The following is a 20,372-nucleotide window of genomic DNA, read 5'->3' as shown; positions in this document are numbered from 1 at the left end:
ATTTAATTGAACCTACAGTAATGTTTCATTTGGTATCTTTGGGGCAGTGGAAACAAACTATAAACACAACACTGACTTATCATTACCTTTTAGGTTGATATGGCGAACGTGTAACCCAACAGTTGCGTTGCACATCTATCCATTCATTTTGAGTCGTGTTTCTGGCCACCTGGTGAATGTAAGTCCAATATTCACTCTCTTTCAGCTCTGTTTTGGTCTCCACCAACTCTACAGGGAAATATCTGGCTCTTTCGCTGCTAAATGCTCCACTATGTTCACCAACTAGCTAACGTTGTCTGCCTGCCAGGCTGAGCAGGTGGTGTTCAGTAGAGAGCTTTTTCGCTGAAAACTACGCTGATGAGAGCGGTGAGAGGGAACCACAACAGTAATCTTGTGGGACGTAAAACCAAAACAATGAGCTGAAAGTTGCGATAAAGCTCTGTAGAGCTGAAGGGAGCTGCAGAGTCAGGTGGTAATTCTCTGTGAGACTTTGTTAATGCAACGCATTTTCTGCCAAATAACACTTCTTAGTTGTTCTAACATCTTGAACAAGTAAACAATTAAGAAGTTAAGTACACTGCCCTAGACATTCTTCAGGCCTGGATCTACAGTTTAAGCTGCACAGGACTTGTGTGTCCATGTGAGACATTCGTAGCAGGTTGGATAATCCCAGCTGTGTCCCACCATGGCTGTCTGACCCTGCCAGGCCTGACCTGCGCTCTCAATAATCAGAACAGCTGACGTAAGAGTTACTTATATGCTCCTTAACAATACACATACAATACATGGTGACACACATACAGTACGTCAGATTGGATTTGTCAAGCAGGGCTGGATTAACCCACTAGAGGGCCCCATGGTTAAAATGAGAAGTGGGCCCCTATAGACCCTTTAGTGAGTGAACAGTAATTACTTTGTAGGAACAGTAACACTTTACTTTATTTACCCTATTTAGCATTTTTAAGCAGTATGTAAACATTAACAAATGGTTTATAACACAGCATAATGTAGTTGTAAGCAGATATGTTTATTAATGTATTTTTTTAACAACTACAACTTCTCCTGTGGGCATTCATAAGGGGAGGCTGGTGTTATATGAATGATATAATGAATGGCAATATAGTAAAACACAGTTGTTATAATAAACTATATATGCATATATGGACATATACATAATATGTCTTCACAGGAGAAGTTATAATTGTTGACAAATACTGTACATTAATAAACACAACTATACTGTGTTATGACCATTCGTTTAATGTTTATATAGTGCTTATAAATTCAAAATGGCAGGGTTACCATGGTAACTTATGGATCATGTAAGCAAGATTTTAACTTGGGTCCCACTACAAAATAAGACGTTAAAATTAAAGGCCTGTATCAGTTTAGTATATAATGTAATTTAGTGGTGAACACAGTATTGAACAAATTTGAAATTCATTAAATTACAACAAACTAATTTCCACATTGTGAGTCTTTAGGGCCACGTGGGTCTGGGGCCCCAGAGCAGTTGCTGGCTTTGACTGGTTGGTATTCCAATCTTGTTTTTATGGCATTTTAATGGCTGAAATACAACAACTTCACCTCCATTGTCCTTCATTTAATCAGCTAAATTAAAACTTTGATCATTAATGACATAAGAATATACAAGAGTAATATGAGCCGGGATAACTGTTAACATGAAGTAAGATAAAACAGTGCTTTTCTAAACTCTAAACTCTGTGTTTTATTACAGTATTAAAGGGTAACTGCAGCAAATCCAAAATGTGTTTCAGTAGATCTCAAATATGTTTCTGAAAAAGATCACAAATATAATTTAGCTCTATGGTACACACAGTATCTGGCGGATAATTCATCCTCCTAATACAGTATGAAGGAGTACACATCACTTTGTCCTCACAGATCCATGGATTCCAGTAACACAAGGGGTTTCTAATTTGTACATGCCGGTCATTGTAGTGCAAAGACAATCAAGAGGACTGATTAAGGACATACATATTAGCAACCAGGGCCACTTAGACTGTAAATAACCACTGTAGAGATATTGTGGGAATGCATGTTCCAGAAAGGGTCTCAGATGGACAGTTGACCCACTGATGACCTTCAGTGTCAAAGGTCACTGACCTGCCTATTGACAGGTGATGGACACTGTCCTTGCAGACAGCTATGGCTTGTATCAGCTGGTACTGATGAAGAGCTGACACCAAACCACATAAAAGCAATTCATCATGAGCACTGCTGAACAAGGACCTGCGCAAAGACAAAATATCATAGCTGCACCACAAATTGAAATGGTGCTTGAGAGCCTCAGTACTGGTGTGGATTGCTGCTGCTTGGCGCTGACTGAAGCTGCTGTAATAGCATTATTACATTGTTAGATGTTGATTACACACTGAATGAAACATTGCATAACACTTTGTATGAGTAAAACCACAGATGTCTCTAAACTTTATCTCTCACAAAAGATGTAAAGTTCTCGGAAAACGGTGTGGTTTTTTTTGTTTTTTCCTGTAAGTTCTCACTAACAATCCACATTCCCCGCTGACTTACTGTATAATGTGGACATTCAAATGGGAATTTAAGGACCTTTGAATCAGGTGAGTGGTCTTAACTGGTGCTAAACTGTGGCTATTTTTAAGAGGTCAGCCCACCAGCATAATGTGTCATTTGTTTCCCCTGGCGTCACAGGTCTTAGAGAGAGAGACAGAGAGAGAGAGAGAGAGATTTCAATTTTAGTGAAAAACATAAACTCTAAAAATCCCTGTCTTCTGTTTATATAACATGTTATACTCACACTTCTACTTGTTCTCCAAACAGGAAACACTGTGTAGCTCACAGACAATACGGAACTGTGGAGCTGTCTTTGTCTATAGTAAATACAAGAATAAGAATTATTATTATAAGAATAATAAACCTATGATCCAGTTGTTTTCATGTGAGGGACTTTCATGTACTTTCATTGAAGAATTTATTCAGTCCCTGAAAGCTGAAAAGATTTTGTTTATTTGTCTTGGAAATAACAAGACAAATAAAGAGAAGACCTTTGACCAAAATAACTCATCTTGATACTGCCACACATTGTTTTAACAGTGGCTGAATACAAATAATAGTCAATAAATAGATTTTGATTGTTTCTTTCTTTATTAATGACTTTAAAAAAAGGTAGCAGATCCCCCGTTGATAAACACTGATCAGAAATACACTCGCGGGGGAAATTATGGCAAGACAATTACAATTACATATTATGAACATAAATAATAAATATGAACATAAATAATAAATATTATACTGTACTGTATAACATATCGAGACAGTAATAAGAATAAGAATATTTATTATATATATATAAGTACTGAGGCACAACCATGAGGTAATTTGATTATTTCCATTTTTGCTACTTTATACTTAGCTATAGTTACTATGCATTTGATCGACTCTCTGCTGCATTTTAAATGCTTCTATTTTTTGCTTAAATTCGTCTGTTCTTACATAAGATGTTTTCTTGTCATGGAGTATTTCTACATTGTTTTATTGCTACTTCAAAACTGCATAGGTCTGTATGTACGGTATATATAAATCAAACAGAATGCGACTCCCTGAGAGAAGAGTGTTTCTCTGTGTGTCAGACAGCAGCTGTGTTTTTTCCACACACAGAGCATGAAAAAGTTATTAAAAGGTATTATTGTATTATTTTTGCATGAATGCGTCGCTCAATGCTTGCATTGGCCAGAGATGATGAGACGTATGACCCCTTCCTCCTTCTACCATGGCAACTTCGAGGAACCGGAGAAAGGGGGGATGTGGGAGGAGCGACGGTTTGAGGACCAGGTGGTCAAGCCTGCGTAAAAACGCACCGAACACACGCCGAACACTTACGAAATAGTGAACGTCATTTTAAAAAAACAACAACTCGACCCTTCCAGCTCCTGGCACCTCTATGAATGAATAAGCTGTTTACAGAGAAACCTCCTGGATTTGCTTCTGGAGAAATAAACTAAAGAGCGGAACGCGCTGCGGTGGTGTTTCGATGAAAACGGGACTAAAGAGTTCAGGGTAAACTTTAGATTTATTCTTTTTTTGGCCAAAGAAGGTAACTTTTTCAAAAGATCAAGACGGCTTGTTTCAGCGACAGGTGGAGATATGTTCAAGAAAAGCAAGAGTAAAGTGCTGGTGGATTATGCGTCAGAGGAGGACGACATGTCCTGGCACTATCATCACTCCTACAAGGTAAGGAGACTTAACTGTTCACTGCTGTGTTCACGTGTAACACTGAAATGTGTAGCTGCCGTTTCACTTGTTTCAGGATTAGTTTTTTCCAAGAATACACCTCATGCTGTTAAATTGAGATTGTGGAGCAGAGGGAGGAGGAGGAGGAGGACAAGTGTTCAAACTCAAAATGTCATGTCAGCGGAGGAGGAGAGTGACAGAAACTGCTGAGAGGTCAAAGAAGAGATAACCCACAGAGAGCCCATAGTCCATAGAACACAAGATATTTTAGATGGATAATGTAAAACTGTAAATACATATATATATATATATATATATATGCTATTCAAATGGAAAACCAAAGGATGTTGAATTAAAACAGGAATATTATAGTTATAGATACAGTTTAAAGTTCAGTAGAAAGAACTTCAGACATACATTTGTGTCAACTTGTATCCTGTAATACTTAAAGATCAAAGTTTGGACTGACAGACATCGCGTGTGTGTCAAGAGGGAACGGCTCACAACTTGTGTTAAGAGAATGATAGACACTTGCATACAAAGAAACACACACACACACACACACACACAGTCCGTACAAATCTACATTTCTCAGCTGAGTAGCAGTGTATGAGGTCTAAGAGCCTCTGTATCATCTTTATCAGCAGCTGGGCTCTGTCAAGGTGTTGGGGGGGCATAGGGGAGGATCCATGATAAGACACACACACGCACAAAGGCATCCAGCAGTCTTGTCTCATAAGAAATAGCAAGCTGATTTCTTGAGCTTCTTGTAGTAGAATCCTTTTTAACATGTATGACATAGATTAGGTTACCAGTCAAATCATGTGGTGTCTAATCAGCTTACTGTGCATGTGATAAAACTGTGGAACGAATCAGGTTTTATGAGAGAGTAAATCAATATATTCAAGCTTTCACAGGCTTATTAACATGTCTATTGGACATGTGTTACAATGCTTGAATTAGTAAAACTACACATTAACAAAAAAGATAATAATACCAGAGGAGACATTGATAGTTTTTTTTGATAATTTTTATTTCAACACAGAAGTAGTTAAAAGTAGTTAAAATTTTAAAACATTGAGAACTTGTGATAATAAACCATCTCAGGTTTTTTTTGCCATACAGCATTCACTGTATAAATGTGTCATGTAGCAGGCAATTGGGAAGATCAACCAACACCATTTCCCAGCATTTTTCATCCGTGGTGGTGATGATGTGGAGATCTGTGACCCTCGGCTGGGTTTTATTGGCTGTTCTTAACTTCAGCCTTGGGAACCAACGCGTGTGGGCCTTACTGCTGTAGAGCTGCTTTGAGTTCAGTTTGTGACTCTGTTCCCAGTGGTCACCAGAACCACTTTGACAATAAGAGCTGATCAGAGATCAGAGCAGCAATTTCTCTTCCTGGGAAAGTCATCAGGGAGGTCTCCTCGAGTCACCAAGGCAATAAAATACATCCAGGGGTCAGGGGTCGGATCATAAAATGTCGTAAACACAGTGAAGAGGCAGATCCAGCCCAGCTGTGATACAGGGTGAAGCCAGGATCAAAAGTTATGATAACACAGTCTGGACATGCAGGCTTTTCCTTCCCCGTGTTCAAATCTACCTCACACAGTGAAGAGGCAGCGAAAGACAAACTGTCTGGAGCATCTGTGCATCACGATCCTGAAGTCACCAAACATAATCCAACATGTCAAACTGAATTATAAAAATGTTTAATCAACTTTAAAGCTACAATACAGAGAAATGTAAGGGGAAAGTCATTATTTTCAGTATCTATTAATCTGCCTATAATTTTCTTGACTAATCGATGAATCGTTTGTTCGTCTGTAACATGTCACAAAATTGTGGGAAATGCTCATTATAATTTCCCAGAATACAAGTTGACGTATTCATATTGTTTATTTTGTCTGTGACCAACTGTTCAAAACCCAAATATACACAGTTTGCTATCTTAGCACACAAAGAAAAGCAGCAAATGTGTCGACGTAAACGATTAATCGATTATCAAAATAGTTACTTATTCATTTTCTTACGAGCGACTAATCAATTAATTGTTCCAGTTTTGTCCATATGTTAGTAATGTTCAGACACAATATCTATGAAATAATTAAATGAATCATATATCTTTTTGTCATGGAAAATAGAGTATATGAGTGTATATGAGGGTAGGTTGTCCACATATACATCATATGAGCAAAAGGTGGGCAAAATAACAGAAATACACACATTCACACCTGGAAAGCGCTCAGAACAACCACAGTCTGATCTGTTGGGCCCCACTGGGCTTCACCACTGCAGCAGTTCTGGTCGGAGGCCTCACTCAAGGGCACCACAAGCGCTGCTTTCACTTTCTTCCACCTGTATTTATCCTGGTGGTACAGGGATGAAACCAGTGACCCACAAGTCTGCTTTTCTAACCTTTAGCCCACTTCTGTTACTTTGTAGTAGTACTTTCTCAGATCACTTCAACAAAATGTCATAGTCATTACAAGATACAGAATTGAGAAGATCTCTTTCATTTGTACTTACTCCCTGTTATCTCTGTTTATGTTTTATGGCAGAACAGATGATTTTTACATGTCCGTCAGCGTTACCCATACAGACACAGACTGAGACAGAGAGGCTTAAAGGGATAATACATCCTTAGACACACAGAGGAAAAACAGGGAGAGCATAAAGGGGGAAGGGAGGAGAGAAAATGCAGGATTTGAAGTTAATATCTGTCCTCCCTCCACAGTGCTCTAGGGCGACAGTACAGTACAGGCCCTGTGCCGCAGCTTGCTTTCTCACCATTCACTCTTTATTGAAGTTCAACAGGCTGTGAGAGGCAGCTGGGAGCTTGCAGGAGGTGCGTGTGCCTGTCTGTCTACGACTTAAAGCGGTAACACACCTGAGTACTTCAATAACGCCACTCTAATTCCGCCGTTGGGGCCCTCTTTGTGAAGTGGAACCATGAGAGTCACGAGAGTACAGATCAGGTCTGAGCAAAAAACTTCAGACGGCCTCACATCTAAATCATTAGTGGTGGGGGAACAGAGAGGTAAAGCTGAGTGGATCATCTGTTGAAGGGGATAAGTTCAAACCAAATCATCAGGGAAAAAAACGGGATTGTCTTGAACCTTTTTACATTTAAAGCAGTAGATAGTTTGTGAATCTGCAGCCAGGGGATGGTTAGCTTAGCTTAGCACAAAGACTGGAAACACGGAGAAAAAGCTTGCCTGGCTCTGTCCAAAGACCCCAGGAAGTCACTGCTCCTCCTGTAAATAAATCAGATGTAGCGTGTTCATTAGTGAGCTTTAGAGACGCTAGTAGGCCAGTTATCTTCGGACAGATGCCACATTCATGTCATATTCAAATCATAATTACAAGCAGCAGAGAAAAACTGTTCACGTCAGCCTCCGAGTTAGAGATATTAGGACCCTCTCACAGCAACACCTATTGATTCAGCTGAAAAGCTAAAAGGAGCTATACACAGTTACAATTATTTGTATCCGGTTCCACTTGTTATAGAACACTAAAAACAGGAGGTTTTCCTGTTATTGTGTGAATGCAGCAATAGCCAGGCTGACTGTTCCCCCCTGTTTCCAGTCTATATGCTAAGCTAAACTAATCATATCCTGGCTGTGTAGCTTCATGTTTAGTGTGCAGATGTGGTATCAATCTTCTCATCTAACTCTCGTCAAGAAAGTGAAAAAGTGTATTTCTAACGATTCCTTTAAATATATTTGGTCTAGTGTTCGAGTGCTAGAGTCCCTGTGCTTGGAGAATGTGGAGTATTGTTGGTGTGCAATGGCCTTTGGAGACACTTTGGATTGAAATTCACTGTGCGTCTTTATTGCCTAGTAATCTTGCTTTTTTTTTTAAAGACAACACTAAAATTTACACACTTACACACAGACACAGTCAAAGACAGACGGAGAAAAAAATGGCCCCCTGAGGTGCGAAAGCAGAACTCTTGCTTTCTGTTGTTAGGAGGGTTTTTTTCCCCCCAAAGCACTACTCTCTCCCTGAGTCTCCCCTCCCCTCACTCTCTCCCTCTGTTCCAAGTTGTTTAATGCTTTTTACGCTCTAACAGTAGTCAGCAATCAGTATGTGCGAGTGTGTCTTTGATCCGCTCAGGTGGCGGAGACCCAGCAGACTTTGCTCAGACATGTCCAACCGCCGTTTCTCCTCCTCTCTCTCATGGAGTCGTTAGATGTCAGAAGTTCTTACAGCTTTGATCATTTTACAGGAATTCTGGCTCCAGCTTCAGTAATCTCAGGCTCAGCTGCACGTCTGATGACTTCTTGCTGCCCTCTTCTTATGATTTAATGTTTAAGTCTTTTGGAGCAAGTCCATGTCAAGTCATAAGCCTTTACAGACAAAGTGCAAGTCGATGACATCGGTTCATATCAGTCAAAATGGATTTCTTAATGAATGTTGGAATGTAAGAAAAATATGGGTTTTTGCTTTGTCCTGTGCACAGATTTAATCTGTCTAGATTTGGGTGTAGTAGTCTGCCAAGTAAAAAATAGTTAAGATATAAATGTAGATATTTCCATGACTGTGTCATAAGACTGTGGACTTTGTGTTGGCAACAAGTTTTGCTTACTTTATTCCTTCTTATTTACTTTCCGTTTGTTCAACAATAAAACATAGGCTGGTGTGACTTCCTAAAAAGAGAGGAAAAAAGAAGAAAAAAAAGAAGGCAGTTGTAATAAAAAGTACAAGCAAAGTCTCACAGCAGTTAAGTCCAAGTCAAGTTAAAACCTCAGTTTTATGACTTAAGTCCAACTCACAAGTCTCAGGCTTACAGCTCAGTGTATTCATTTATCATTATCACTATTGTTATTAGATTTATAGCACTTGTCAAAACAAAGCAATAAAGTGCTTCACACAAAACAATAATAACGATGAAACATTAACACAAATATTATACAAAGGATATATGACAAATGGAAAAAAAACCCTGGAGGCTGAAGCACAATGGAACCAAAATAGCTCTACTTATTTACCCAAATGGTGTCATGTACTGTTGATGCTGTAGGTCATGAATTTCTTTTCTCTCTTTTGTTTGAATGTGCCCTCTGAGTTCAGTTGCTTCCCCTCATCTTCCCCAGTCCTCCATCCATCCATCCCTCCATCTTGCCCTCCAAACACAGCGTGTTTATCTTACAGCTTTAAAAAGGTTGCCCTCTCTTTTACAGGAAAGCCTACACACACTCCACACACACATATCCCTGCCACAAAGTGTGGAAGGTGTGTGTTTGTGTTCGGGGGTTGCTATTTGTGTTAACTCACTGCTGGCATATGTGTGTGTGTGTGTATGTGTGTGTGTGTGTGTCTCACAGGACAAAGACATAGAAGGAGAGGAAGAGGAGGAGGAAGCTGTCACTGCAGTATCCAAGGTAAACAGCACAACTTCACAGCTATTTGGACATAACACAGACATAAACACACTATTTGCTTCCAAACGTATTCTCAGTTCACACAGTTTTACGTCTGGCAGTTACCCCCCAAAGATATGCACTCGTCCAACATGCTCTTATCTTCTCACACACTGACTGTACACACGTGCACAAGCTCGCACTTATGACATCATACTCATGGTTGTGTAACCCCTAAAAGAATCAATGCCACCAAAAACGTCCATATCCTTTAATTACCCCAATGACCACAGAGTGTTTCACGGAGCAGAAAGGTCAGAGGACTGCTGAGGCTGCAGTGTTTATCTGTAAACACGCCAGCCTTCAGCTGTCATCCCTGGCTTTATCTTTAGCCTTATCACTGGATAACTGTCTTGTTTGTTGTTATGGTGTTCGTGCATGTGTGTGTGTGTGTGTACTTGTACTGTTGTCTTTATCCTGAAACTCACAGTTCGGAACTGTGGAGTGGGGTCACTGCAGTTTAGGGATAAGATTTAAAGGGTAATTCTGGTTTATTGCAACTTGGGTCTTATGTCATCTTGTGGCCTGCATTACGAAGCACGTTAAACATACCTAGGATATCTTTTTGTTATCTGGCTTCACTAAGCCTAACAACAATCCTGCTAAGCGATCACATGACAGTGGTTATGAACTCGGTAAGTCAACCCAGGTTTTCCCAATCTAGCCATGAGCATGTTCACATAAAAGGGGCGTTGTTTGCAGCAAACATGGACACGTCTACTGGCATCAGAGCAGCATATTTTACTAACAAAGAGCAAGATATATATATATATATATATATATATATATATATATATATATTATATTAGAAAAATACGAAGAAGTTAAACACATCATCCAGGCTTAAAGCAAAACAGCTGCAGCTGGCAAAAAATCGCTGACTGTGTGAATGCATTTATAATATCACCGCCCATCATTGGGCACGAGTAGATCTGACTATGATTACATTGTGTATTCCATTAAATTAATGTGTTGCTTAGATGTATTCTTATGATGTTTATGACAATTTTAGCCTTGTTCTGTCAGCTGCAACCCCAGTGTTTCAAACAGACTTGGGAGCAAACAAAAAATAAATATAAAAACATAATTCAAAGCAGTAAGTAGGCTTACTTTCATATCCTGTATGTACAACAAGTACAAGGCTTTAGTGCTTCAATCAGTCTCTCCTGCTCCGCTGGAGGATGATATCGGGATACAAAAGCACAATGAAATGGCTTTGACATACGGCTCAAGAAGCTGACACACAGATAAGTAATTTGCTCCAACCAGAATCTATTTCTTTCATATAAAAATCCGTCAGGGAAAACCAAAGGGCTTTGCTGGTCTCTGAACACTCTGCCCTCCTAAGAGACCCTCTCACAATCCGCAAACCAAGCTCCACGGGATCTTCTACAACTGGTGATGCCATTTTCCAAGATAATTGATTGGTCGGTAGGTGCTGCTTTTATATGAGATGATCTGTTATCGCGAACATAACCTGCTCCGGAGCAGGTTAGGCGTGCAGCATAAGTTACCATGGTGATGTGAACCACCATTGTAACACTGAAACCCCAAGGTTAAACCTGAACTTACCTCGCTAACCTTAAATCCTGCCTCGTAGTACAGGCCTCAGGCAATGCTGCAAATAATGTTAATAACAAAGAACCAAGAAACACAAGCAGTCAGATAATCATACAAGTTTTAAACAACCCCTTGGGCAAGGTTAATTAAGGTTAGTCAAACTAATTTTGAGGAAAACAATAAAGCAAACAGTATAATTATCATCCAAACTGTTCGTTGTCACATCATCCCAGTTTACAGACCAACTTCCTGATTCAACTTTGAGCTACTGTACTTTCTGTAATTGTGTGCTCACAGACAGACAATACAGACATATCAGGTTCACACACTTTTAAGTGTTACCTAGAAATAAAGTGGTTTTGATGATCTGGCTACACTATTGGCTTGTTTACAACCTGTATGACTGCCCATGTTTGACTTTGTTGTCGCGATGTTACTCTTTACTAAAGCAAGCTAACATATGACCCTTTCAGTAAAGAGTAAAAGATATAATGGGATAAGGTCAACACATCTGACCTGACACTTGGTTAAAATGCTGTTTGATGAAAGAGTTTTTAAATTACACTCATATACCTCAAATTACAAGAAGTTATGCCCATAACGTTGGACTGAATGACCAAATAATGTGGGTTAGCTTACTGAGCTTACCACTCTAAACTGCATGACTCTACTAACACTGAAACACACATATTTATATATATATTATTTATTCATTTGTGTATAAGTAAAAGAAAGTCATACCTACATTTACAAAAGACTAAAGTTTAATATATAATTTGGCCCCTAAAACTGTTATTTTTAGCATTTATGTTATAGCTTGTGATCCTGCAGGGACTTTATGTTAACATAGTTGATTGCTCTTGATTGGACAGCGCTAAGCATGTTTCCTGGCAACCAATTTACACATCACATCAAGTGTTTACATTAAAGGTGCTGCCTGATTGAGTAAATCACCAGTACAAAACTAGTAACTTCTAAGAATCTAGGAAGGACTTCGCACACATTTAATGATGGATTTACGAATGTGTGCAGCAACCCAATCCAGAATTTGCTAAACCATCAACAGCTGAAACTCAGCACAGATGAATACCAAAACAAGATCCAAGGTTTGGCACATTTTTAGACTTGCATTATAAACTGTGTCTGGTAGAAAAAAGTTTTTGGCATCGTTCCTGTAAACTTTGTATTTGTAAATAATGGTTTTATGATGTTGGTTTGAGGACAAGTGGGCTTTGTGTGTTCATGCAACTTTATCTGCAGTGCCGACTCCAAACAATATGTATGTGTGCGTGAGTGAGATTATGTCCTGAGTTTTTGTTCATGAGAGATATGCAACATCTCCTGATCTGTACTGACAACAAGTCTTTACTCAAAGGTGTGGTCGTGTCTGAACTCTTCTGACTGTGTAAAGCTTCAGTGTAAACCCTCACATACTCACATTGTCTTTTAACCTCTGGCTGCCTACCGTATGCATAGCTACTGTAGGTGACTTAGTTCACAGGACATATTTCACGACCTGTCCTGTTTGTGAGGATACGGGTGGCTGGGCTGGAGAAGGGAAGGAAACGCAGCATTCTTTCGAGGAGCTGGGCCTTTTGGATGGGAACAATCACAGTGGAAGAAAAACAAGGCTGAAAATAGCCACAGACTGCTCTGACACTGTGGAAGGCTACAATTCTTCCACCGTCGGCTGTTTTATGCTCATATTAGGACACACAAAGAAGCGGACGTTACCTTTCACTGTAAAAGGCTGATTCCATTTCTAGATGTTTATAGTAACCCATTTAATGGTGCTTCTGCTGTATATTTAACAGAGCTGAAACAATAAGTCAGTTAAGTGATTAGTTGATTAATCGAGCAGCAAATGAATTGACAAACTATTTTGATAATCAATAAATCGTCTAAAGGAATGGTTTGACATTTTGGAAAAAAGGAAAAAGATGTCAGGCAACAAAAGCCGTAGATGGATCAGAACTCTTGTATCTGATAACCACAATTAGCAATATTTCCAAATTCAAATGCCTCTTTAATCTCCCAGCTTCCATCTCTGGGGTATGGATGGAAGAATTTGGTCCAATAAGAGTGCTATTGTTCTGCCAGGCGTGGAGCTGTAGGTAAAGCTCCCCCACACAGCGAGCGTTAGTGAGCTGCTTGGTTTACCTACTTCTTGGCCGGAGAGATTACTGGCCACTGAGCTGCTTTGGATCTAGAGGCCCGGAGGTTAATGCTGAGGAGAATGGTGAACAGGCCGGCGTCTGTATGTGCACACATGCATACATGCGCATACACAGCTGGAATTCAGCTACAGGTCATGCACACACACATATACACACGGATACACTCAATCTGCTTTGGCATCTCTGGTTTCTCCTCTACAAAAAGCTCGAACTACAGCAAATCTGATCCACGGTTTACACTTGGCGGCACACAGGGAACAAGAAGCAGAGCGAGGGGAGAGACAGAAAGAGTAAAGACAGGGTGTTGAAATAGTTTCATTTTGTAAATATTTTTTGATGACTCCATGAAACTGGCAGCATTCTTGCCCTAAGGCATGTTCATGGAGATGAGAGGTGAGACAAGGAGGATTTGATTTTTTCGTCTATCAGCAACAGTGCCTGTCTCCATATGAGATACCAAAATCAGGCGTCAGGGATCAGGGAGTATAAGCAGTATAAGTGTTTACAAATCCATCAAATGTCACATAGTTTTGAACATGAGAAGAGATCATGAGTGGGGTCATGAGTATGCTCATGTGTGTGTTAGATGACATGTAGAGCTCTTGTAGCTTGCAGGACAAGCTGTTCTGTATAAGTTCATGTTATCTGAACTGTGACATTCTGAAGCTTGATCTCAGACCTGGTGACAGATCTTATTGTACGTGTTCCTGTTTTGTTGAACAGATGATTGCTTTCATGTGCAGCTAGTTTTTTGCTTGTTGTAGCTGCTGTCACATCCTGTGGTTTGAACTGAGCACCTCCTCGATAGGTAAAATATACAAACAAAAGAAGCCGTGTACAGGGGTCACCAAGGTCAGATGCATTCATCAAATAATGTTGTGAGTACTGAGAATATTTTGATCACGGTAAAGCAAAGGCAGGCACGGATGTGAGTAGGAGTAAACGTTATGACCTTGACAATTGACATTGGGAATTCTTCCCAGGCAAGGAGAGAAACTGAGCCAAAAGTTTGTTCCATAATCACTGTGGAGGGCGGTATCTGTGCTCGCTGGAAAGCTGCAAGGGCAGGGGGAATTCTGATGTGAGGGGGGGGTCTGGGGGAGTTTCAGAGGGAGTGGAGGGTCTTCCACTGGAATGTGCCGTATATTACTGCCAAGTCAATGCCACTCAAGCTCTCTCGCTTTCTGTATCTATCTATCTGTACCCCTGAATCTGTAGTTATGAGGTCTTTGTCCAACAGCAATAAGAAAGTTGCCTGGTACAGTTGATTGTAGTATTATAAATTTATTCTAAAGGAGTAGTTCAACATTTTGGGGAATACACTTATTCGCTTTCTTGCCAAAAGTTAGATGGGAAGATCAATACCGCTACCTCTATACAGTAAATATGAATCAATAGCAAGCAGCCGTTTTAGCTTAATTTAGCATAATGACTGGAAACAGGCTCTATCCAAAGGTAACTAATCTGCCTCCTAGTGGAGTGACCCCCGCCCCCCCACCACAAGTTGTCAATCGTACTTGGTATAAAGTGTTAATTACTGAGCTCAAGGTGCTTGTAGGCAGCTTTTGTTACTGTTGGGCAGGTTAGCAGTTTTCCCTTGTTTCCAGTCCAGTTCCAGTCTTTAAGCTAAGCTAACCAGCTGCTGGCAGTAGCTTCACATTCACCATACAGACCTGAGTGGTATCAATGTTACCGTGTTTCCCTAAGGATGTTTGATGTTGCAGAAAATCCTTTTTCCTTCTACCTGTGTGATACTGATTACCTCATGTTGACGTGAAAAGAGGGGTTTAAAATGGATGATGAATGGATGTATAGATGATTTAGGTTTGAGGGAGAGCATGTGTCATTAGTTTAGAGCAAATGAAACATGTAACATAATTAAAAAAAAATGCACATTCATCAATCTGAACCTTTTCTAAATTCCTGTGAAGTTGAGTTAATGAAATCACCCTCTTCAGGAAGCATAAATCACTGAAGAATAGGCATCAGAGATAACAAGCTAACATGCAACAGATGAGGGTAATCATTTCAGCTCTGCAATTCAAAATGAAATGCTCTCTTTTCTGCCGGTTTCTGTCAGGAGGCCAAGGTGAAGAAGATTATGTCCAAGAAAGAGAGGAGGGAGAAGAAGATGTTCTCCTCTAAAGATGATGAGCACTTCTTGTTGACGGGAGTAAAGCTGGCTGACCGCAGAGGGTGAGGTTACACAAACAACAACTTCATCATTGCATTCAATATGTTACTGCGTGTGCTCACTGTGTTTTTACTTGCCAACAGAATTATTCATTGAACTTCCTTTAAGTATGAAGTCGTATCACAGTTTGTTGTGGTTTCTCAACCAGGAACAACCTTAAAATGCTTACAAGTTAAAGTGTCAATAACATATAAGATTCCTCGCAATGTCTGTGCTCAATACACTCAGTGGCCACTTTATTAGGTACACCTGTAAAGTCTAATGCAGTCCAATTCAACAGCTCAGCCATAAATTCAACCTTTACAAAGATAATAATGTTTTGATTGACCCTGTCAGAGAGGTATTCATTTAACTACGTTTATTATTGAGGTTGTAGTTTGCATTGGTGTTGAACTGGAATGCATTATATTGAGAGGTGTTTTTAATGTTTTGCCCACCATTTAAAAAACATGAGGGGGGAAGAGTATCCAGTTCAGTACATAACTACCACTAACCACAACCTCAGTAATAAACATATGGTTGAATTAACATCTCAAGTTTAACATCTGGCCATTATAATCTTTGGAAAGGAAGGATATGTAGCAGCGCTGTTGTACTGGATTGCATTAGATTGTATACGTGTACCTAATAAAGTGGCCAGGGAGTGTAATTTAAAGTCTGTCGAGGAGGAAGTGAAAGTTGTTGATTACTTTTCAACAACACTAACATGGTGCTAAAAATGTTGGTGTCAATATACAAGTCCAACCACTTATATTTGTTTATATATAAGACAGGGCCTTATTTTCCAGCAGTTATTAACTTTCAGACCCCTTGAGGAAGTGGAACATGTATGAAGAGGAAAACCTAAATTAATCACCCAACTGTGACAAACAACCGGGAATTCCTATATAATGGCTTGCTGTATGGGGATGTCTCATACACACTCGTACCCCGCCCAGTCAGTCCTATGTATAATTAAGATGTGAGAGGTCAACTGGTTGTTTTATACGCTGCAATAGCCGCTTTTAAGTTTGTGTTTCTCTGCCTCTCCCTGTTTTTCTCTGAAGGTCTCACAAGAAAATCAAGGATGATGAGAAGGAGAAGGAAAAGAAGGACAAGCCAGAGAAGGGCCACTGTTTCTGGGAGAGCGTTACCATGACGATGAGGCAGATCTCACCCACCAAAAAGCTGGAAAAGATGGAGGGCTGGGAGCCGCCTTGCCTGAAGAACGTAAATGAGACTGTGACCGACAAAGCCCCAGAGGACAACAGCCAGAAAGGGGGCTCGCCTGTGTCCTTCCCTGACTCTCTAGGCCTCCCGTTGGAATTGGCCTCCTGGGGGGGCCAGGGTCTTGAGGAGGACTCCTCCCGCTATGCTAACCTGTCGGACTCCAAGGATTCAGCCGCCGTCAGCTGGACAGACCGCGCAAAAGTCAAGCTGGCCGGCATCAGCAGGATGAGCAGAGGGATTGTGTCAGAAAGCGCTTGGGAGGGGTTTAAATAGTAGCCATTTTAACTTTACCCCCCCACCACCACCACCACCAACACCTGCGTATCATCAATAAAGAGGATGAAGACCTGAACCAAATATTTGCTTGTCTCTGTAGCCTAGCTCTGGATGAAACTGGTGTTAATTTCAACTGGTATTGAGATGCTATACATAACACATGAAGTTTGTCCTTATTATTTTAGCTTTGAAGTCAATATATGTCAGTTTGGGCGTTTTTTGTCAGGACAGCCACTTTAGAATCACTGACATAAACTTTAAATTACAACAAATAAAAGCCTTAAACTACTGTACCATTCTGACTGTGACACCCACTGGCCTGGCATTTAGATATTTGATATTGCCAAGAAAGGAGAAGAGTGATTTTCATATTATTAATTATTGTGGCTGTCAAGGGTGTAGGATTAGTGAAGAATATGCAAACTGAACTGAATACTTTATTTTTCCACTTCCTTTCTTGTCTATGCAGTCACTGGATCTGAGTGAAGAAATGTGGGTCTGAAGCCTTAAATATACATCAATAATGGGCTTGAAATCTGTGCAATCATGTATATGTGTGTGTGTGTGTGTGTGTGTGTGTGAAAGGCAGCGAGTAAGAGGAGAGAAGTGCGTTTGTGGATTGACATGCACACACACGTCTTAGTGAATCACAGTTTGCATCGAAAAGGAGATTTGAAGTTCTGTTGTGTTGGGAGTATGTGGGGGCAATAAATGTGAGGTTGTTAAAAAAAAAATCTAAGCAATCCCCACAGTGTCATAGACTGATACATGTTTAAATCTGATGCTGAATGATATTTATAGAATTTGTAATGATGAAAAGATAAATGTCAAACTCTGTGTATACTTGTTTCTCAAGAAAAGCAGGGACTCCATGCACCTGTGAAGTGCCTTGTATCAATAGAAGGACATCATGTCTTTGAACTAGACCAAATCATCCTCTGAGCACAAACATGTTGTCTATGCAGGTGGGTCAACCCAGAATGCACCTGTGCTGCACCAGCCTTTGAATCACTTCCTGGTTTCCAGTTACAAACCAGTGTCCCTGGATGACGTTAGCTTCACCAGCAGGAGCAGCAGAAGTGTTTGTATGTTACATTATAAAGCTGGTTGGTTCTTTAATGCTCTTCGTTTTTAGTGTATAGGACTGATAGGATGTAGTCATTTCATTTCTACAATGATTTTTCTTTTAGGTGAACGAGGAACTCCTCCCACTGGGCTTTGCCTCTCTCTTCTTTGTTTTAATCTGTTTATTGAATTTGATACTGACGTCTGCTTCACTGCAGCCAGAAGTGTACACAGATACCGGTCTGCTTCCAGGGACGCCTGTATCCTGTATTTATTCACTAAAAGGCGGGGTCACATTTTCTCAAGCAGAATAAAGATTAAGTTTGACTGTCTGGCTCTCCTTCTTTCAACACTTTGCAGTCTGGAGTAAATCTATGCCTCAATTTACCAGACTTTGCTTTCACCACCCAGATGGTTTTCACTGATGGAGTGGCCGAAACAGAAGCAGCCTGAACCTGAGTTCTTCATCAGCAGGCATTTAAAGCCAGCCAGCCACTTGTAAAACAAACTGTAAAGTTATTTGAAAAAATGGAGTAACACAGAAATGATTAAAAATACCATTTTGCCTTCCAAATCTTTAAATTTGCACATGAATGTGACTATCAATTTTCCAGTCTAATTTAAAAATAATGTCAGCTTGTGCATAGCAAGTTAACTTCCCATTGAACTGCCTTTAGAAAGATTTAGACTGTAGTCTAATAGGAAGAATATTAATCATGAAACTTTGCTCGAGTTCAATGACAAATTTTCCTTGCTGGTTTAAATTGAAACACATTTATATCCAAACCAAAGGAGTGGAAACTACGATTAGGTCAAGTCTAAAACCGTAACAATTCCCTCCCAGTATAAAATGAAGAACAGAAACAGGTTTTTAGAAATATTTAATTATTGTATAACTAGTTCCTGTCCCATAACAGTCATGATAGAACCATCAAGAGCATTGGAACAGCAAAGAAATATTACAAAAGTTGGAGGAAGGATACAAAACGTTCTTTTTTCCATAAATAATGTTTGTCACTTGACAGTTCTGACAAAAGTAGATTGTAAAAACTTTACGGCTAATGAAGTCTTACATTATTTTCTTAGTGTCGACGTTTCCAATGTACACGGAGCACAGCAAGAATTCACAAAGGACGACATACAGCATGTAAACAGAGACTCAAACAGGACATGCATTCAGTTATTGCAGAAAAATACCACCAAAACAGAACAAAAAGCAGCATAGTTTAACCCCATTAAATAAACCATTAACACACGTCATCTTATTCTGCCACACTGTAAATATTTACCTGTCGCCATTTAAATTAAAAACTCATAAACATTACATATCATCACTTACCTACCATAAACATGCTACAACTCCTTTTACCAATGAATCCTTTCACATATTCATATTACATTTACATATACTTTTTTCTCTGTAAGGAATAGCCTTTTTTTTTGACAAGAAGACAAACATTTGTGCAGAAGGAGGAAAAACAAAAAAGCTCCTTTTATGTTTCACCCATCACCAACATTCTTCGAACCAACAAACATACACATTTAATCTTTTCTATGTCTTCTATGTCCTATGGAAACATTTGTGCGTAAGGAAATGAAGACATGAAAAAGTCTTTCAGTTGAAGCCCTTTGTATTTGGGTAAACGACATCAAGGTCCCGTACACGCTCTCGAGAGTAGGGGTAAACAACATGGAGGGTTTAGAACTTGAAGAGGTCGATAAAGTGCTGCGGAGAGATGGGCATGAGGCAGCTGTCTGGGTCGTTGGCTGTGCACGGATGGCCACAGTCCTGGAACACAGTCAACAACCACATTGTTAGAGAGAAGGGAGACCAGGAAACCAGAGGAGCAGCTATGCAAACAGTTCACATACAGCAACTTGACGTGGGACACTGGAGCTGGTTGCATCAGCTGTTAGTAAGCTCAAACTGGGTGTAATTATGATGCAAGTGGAGACTTACGCATCAGTAAGTTTAAACTGATTGCACCACTAAAACTAGTTCTTACTCAGAGATCACTTAAACCTACAAGAATGGATTGTTTTGGCCCCTTGGGCGCAGCGAAACAAGCTGTAAATAGCAGCAACACCTTCCACATACAAGTTGTCATTTGATCAATTGTTAATATAAAAGTACTGATTATAGCCACTTTCACATTACACCTACTTACTGACATATCTAGCTTGTTTTCAGGTGAATTTTAGAGTGAAGAATACAAGAGGTGTGGTCAGCATATC

General features: G+C 39.9%; 2 protein-coding genes across 5 annotated transcripts in view; one reads left to right on the top strand and one right to left on the bottom strand.

Annotated features, from left to right (window-relative positions):
• The window catches only part of fbxo25 (F-box protein 25), a 43,663-nt gene that overhangs the window by 14,134 nt on the left and 9,157 nt on the right, over positions 1-20,372 (bottom strand). For 3 of the 4 annotated variants that reach the window (XM_070925575.1, XM_070925573.1, XM_070925574.1), the window contains one exon: positions 19,004-19,926. In XM_070925575.1, the coding sequence (XP_070781676.1) occupies positions 19,837-19,926 (90 nt within the window). In that variant the 3' untranslated portion in view covers positions 19,004-19,836. Of the gene's footprint in view, positions 1-19,003; positions 19,927-20,372 lie in introns of those variants that run through there. The other variant, XR_011598900.1, reaches the window with a different exon arrangement.
• On the top strand, positions 3,963-18,447 carry LOC139302355 (testis development-related protein). The gene is made up of 4 exons (XM_070926034.1): positions 3,963-4,230; positions 9,561-9,617; positions 15,474-15,589; positions 16,634-18,447. Exons 1-4 carry the CDS (start codon positions 4,144-4,146, stop codon positions 17,067-17,069), a joined length of 696 nt encoding a protein of 231 aa, XP_070782135.1. The 5' UTR covers positions 3,963-4,143; the 3' UTR covers positions 17,070-18,447.

The sequence above is a fragment of the Enoplosus armatus genome, chromosome 19 (assembly GCF_043641665.1).
Source record: "Enoplosus armatus isolate fEnoArm2 chromosome 19, fEnoArm2.hap1, whole genome shotgun sequence".
In the NCBI taxonomy this organism is placed as follows: domain Eukaryota; kingdom Metazoa; phylum Chordata; class Actinopteri; order Centrarchiformes; family Enoplosidae; genus Enoplosus; species Enoplosus armatus.
Note: the sequence above shows the minus strand (reverse complement) of the source record. Positions and strands in the feature narration are given on the sequence as shown.

Bases quoted from the DNA above. Each gene is read 5' to 3' on its own strand.
- LOC139302355 (XM_070926034.1), top strand. From the start codon at position 4,144: ATGTTCAAGAAAAGCAAGAGTAAAGTGCTGGTGGATTATGCGTCAGAG. The intron at 4,231-9,560 runs GTAAGGAGACTT...TGTGTCTCACAG, and splicing joins ACTATCATCACTCCTACAAG to GACAAAGACATAGAAGGAGA. The intron at 15,590-16,633 runs GTGAGGTTACAC...TTTTCTCTGAAG, and splicing joins AAGCTGGCTGACCGCAGAGG to GTCTCACAAGAAAATCAAGG.